General features: G+C 33.4%; 1 protein-coding gene across 3 annotated transcripts in view; it reads right to left on the reverse strand.

Moving 5' to 3' along the window:
* Positions 1-817: 817 nt before the first annotated feature.
* Positions 818-3529, reverse strand: part of RNF128 (ring finger protein 128, E3 ubiquitin protein ligase) — a 151325-nt gene continuing 148613 nt past the window's right edge. For 2 of the 3 annotated variants that reach the window (XM_005869863.2, XM_005869862.2), the window contains exon 7: positions 818-2262. In XM_005869863.2, coding sequence (XP_005869925.1) covers positions 2129-2262 — 134 coding nt within the window. In that variant the 3' untranslated portion in view covers positions 818-2128. The remainder of the gene's footprint in view (positions 2263-3529) is intronic. The other variant, XM_014542590.1, reaches the window with a different exon arrangement.

Here is a 3529-nt window from a genome sequence, read left to right on the forward strand (position 1 = left end):
CTTTCACAGGGGTCGCCTAAGACCATCGGAAAACACATATATAATTACATATTGTTTTTGTGATTAATCACTATGCTTTAATTATGTTCAATTTGTAACAATGAAATTGGGGGTCACCACAACATGAGGAACTGTATTAAAGGGTCGTGGCATTAGGAAGGTTGAGAACCACTGTTCTAAGGTGTTCCAAACATGCTTATTCTTAACATGTTTGACAAAAGAAAGATGTTGCTCAGCCAGTGTGGCTCTGTGGTTGAGCATCGACCTATGAACCAGGAGGTCACGGTTTGATTCCTGGTCGGTACATGCCTGGGTTGTGGGCTTGATACCCAGTGTGGGGCATACAGGAGGCAGCTGGTCGATAATTCTCTCTCATCATTGATGTTTCTATCTCTCCCTCTCCCTTCTTCTCTGAGATAAATAAAATATATTAAAAAAATAATTTGTTGAAAAAAAAAGAGATGCACTTAACTCATTAATAGCATCCCAACAATCATACTGCCAAAGAGAAGGCTGAAGGAAAAGAAAACTTTAAAGTAATAAAATGGCCTTAAGTCTTCAGTGGTATAAAAATGGACTGGCATCAACATCTTTTCCTAACCTTATATTATCATAAGGTTAATGTAACCTTATTATTTACCTTGCTGATTTTTTAAAATAATTCATGGTAGGGTCAGTTGTATTGTAATGGCAGAGGTTTCTATGTAATGAAATTTGTAAATGTATATAATACTAAAATTTTAGTTTTTATTGATCAAATATATAAATTACCTTTTCCGCCACAATCCAAGAATATATGAAAATTAATATATGATTGTTAAACTAAATACCATACACAAAAATTTATTGGAATATTTTATTTACATTTTATATTTAAAGAGAATCAATACAAATCAGGACATATTTACAGCATTTCAAATCAGTGTACAAGAATGCAATGGTTTCATCTGTTCTACATTTAGCAAACAACAAAAAAAATACATGTCTGTTCTGCTTTTGCCTAAATTCTGCTGGAATCTGCACTGGAAACAAAATTCTAAAACCACAGATAAGCCACAAAATACAAATAAAGTGCATTTTTAAATAGCTCTATTTAACTTTGGTGGATGAGCTTCTAACTTTATATTAAGGCACCTGGAATTCTCTCCCGTCCCCCAATTCTTTTTCAAACACCAAGAAAATGCATTCACAAAATTTATAGCTACATGGGCAGAATTTTAGTTTACCTAATGTAATTTTAGCCCATTTAAGTAAAATGTAAACTCAATTTTAAAGTCAACATTATTTGGAAAACATCTTCTTCAGACTATTTCTGTAGACTAATTCATATACAAAGATCAATTACCAATTTTTTGTGTGACTTATCATTTTCACTTAGTATGATAATTTATATACTCTGCTTTTGAAAATTCTATTATTAAAGTCTGAGAAATAGTTATATAGCAATTTTGTAAGGAAACTTTTTGTCCATAATTTTGTGCCAAATTAGTGTCACTAATATACCAACTAATCCAGTCCAGTCCATATTCTCTGATAAACTATGCTCGACTTACATGAAGTACATTTAGCCTAATTTAAAAAACAAGAATAGTTAAAATGATTGTTTTGCTTTAATCTTGTTCTATCAACTTAATGTAGCTTAATTAGACATTTGATGAAGTATTAGCCTAAGTTTGCATTGCTTTTTACAATATAATTCCAGATCAATATAAGCACCTGGAGAAAAACCCTGACACATATAGCCCAAGCTAAAGTAGTAGATTTTTAATTAATATGCTATCATAAAATAAAATAATTATAGCTACTTCACATTTTTAAAGCAACATGTTTTTATAAGAAAACTGTTATAAATGAAAAACATGACTACTTGAAGAGAGTTTCGAATGTTTAAAAATCTTGCTATCACTATTGGGAGGAAACTAGCCTATGAAAAACATTATGAGTTTATGAAAAAAAGTTAATAGGTTAAATATTTTAAGCTATTTAAGTATAGCATAATATTAGTCATCTCAGCACTTTCAATATCATTCTTACTTTATTAAATTTATCCAGTTCATTAATAGCAAACTAGGCCCCGATTGGCAGTTCTGTTATTACTAAAGGTTCAAGTTTTCTATTGACACAGATTTTATGATTTAATTTCTCGAACAGCAGTCTCTTGATCAGGAATTTCATCTTCTTCAAAGGTTGGGTTGTCAACATGAGGAACAACATCCACTGCCACAGAACTTGCTTCATGGTTTACCAGCTGTAGATTTTCATCTTTAGAAAAAAATAACAATTTTAGGATGATTTTAACCCTCTCTTCCTTCAGACAAAAATCAACACTCATGTCTAAGAAGCCTTTCTTGTCTAATTTCATAATACTCTGATCATTATACTTATTCTCAGTTCCTTTAATAATTATATGATTTCTGCTATGTTTTACTTAAAACACCCAGGGCATTATTATATTAATTTACAATTATCTTTTTAAAATTCACATGGGTGCTTACTTCTGCCTAGATAACCCATTAAGAGCAAAAGTTATGTCTTCTGTTTCTTTTCTGTCCTAAATATAACAGTTCTTAAACTGAGCTTCATATTTCAGTCACCTGGACACTTTATTTATTTATTTATTTTTGTAATTCCTTACCAAGTATAACCCATAGCAACCAACACCCGTTACCTTCTGGTTTGCAAATTATCTCACTGGAAGTACGCTTTCATCGGACACACTCTCTGCTTCTCACATTATCAGAAGTGATGACCTTACCAAATGTGTTACAGCTGCAAACATGGGTCTTCATCTTTAGAGACACAAGTATCTACAACAGAGGAAAGACCATGAAAACATTCATTGGTTTCTAATTGATTTATCTTAGTCCATGGGTCAGAAGTAGACATGTGGACCTGAGAACACAGTATTTTGTATTCCCACAAGGAGGGGTAAGTACTGCAAAAAATTAGTAATTCTAGAAAAGTCTGTGCCAATGAAACTTTGGCGTGTGTTTTTTTAACTTATCTTTATTGTTGAAAGTATTATAGATGTCCCTCTTTTTCCCTCATTGACTCTCTCTACTCCAGTGCTGCCCCCTTCCCCAGGCTTTCACACCCCAATGTCTGTGTCCATGGGTTATGCATATATGCATACAAGGTCTTTGGTTGATTACCTCCCACCCACCCACCTTCACCCCCCTTCCCTCTGAGATTCCACACTCTCTTTCATGCTTCCATGTCTCTGGATCCACTCCATTCATCAGTTTATTTTGTTACTTAAATTCCACATATGAGTGAGATCATGTGATCCTTGTCTTTCTTTGACTGACTTATTTCACTTAGAATGATACTCTCCATGCTGTCTCAAAGGGTAAGAAATTCTTCTCTGAAGATGGCGGCATAGGTAAACACCGGAAATTGCTGCCTCCTACAACAACTTCAAAAATACAACTAAAAGGCAAAATGAACATCATCCAGAACTATAGGAAGGCTGGCTGAGTGGAAATTCTACAACTAGAAGGAAAGAGAAAAGCACACTGAGACTCAGAGG

The sequence above is a fragment of the Myotis brandtii genome, unplaced genomic scaffold, assembly GCF_000412655.1.
Source record: "Myotis brandtii unplaced genomic scaffold, ASM41265v1 scaffold305, whole genome shotgun sequence".
Taxonomy (NCBI): Eukaryota; Metazoa; Chordata; class Mammalia; order Chiroptera; family Vespertilionidae; genus Myotis; species Myotis brandtii.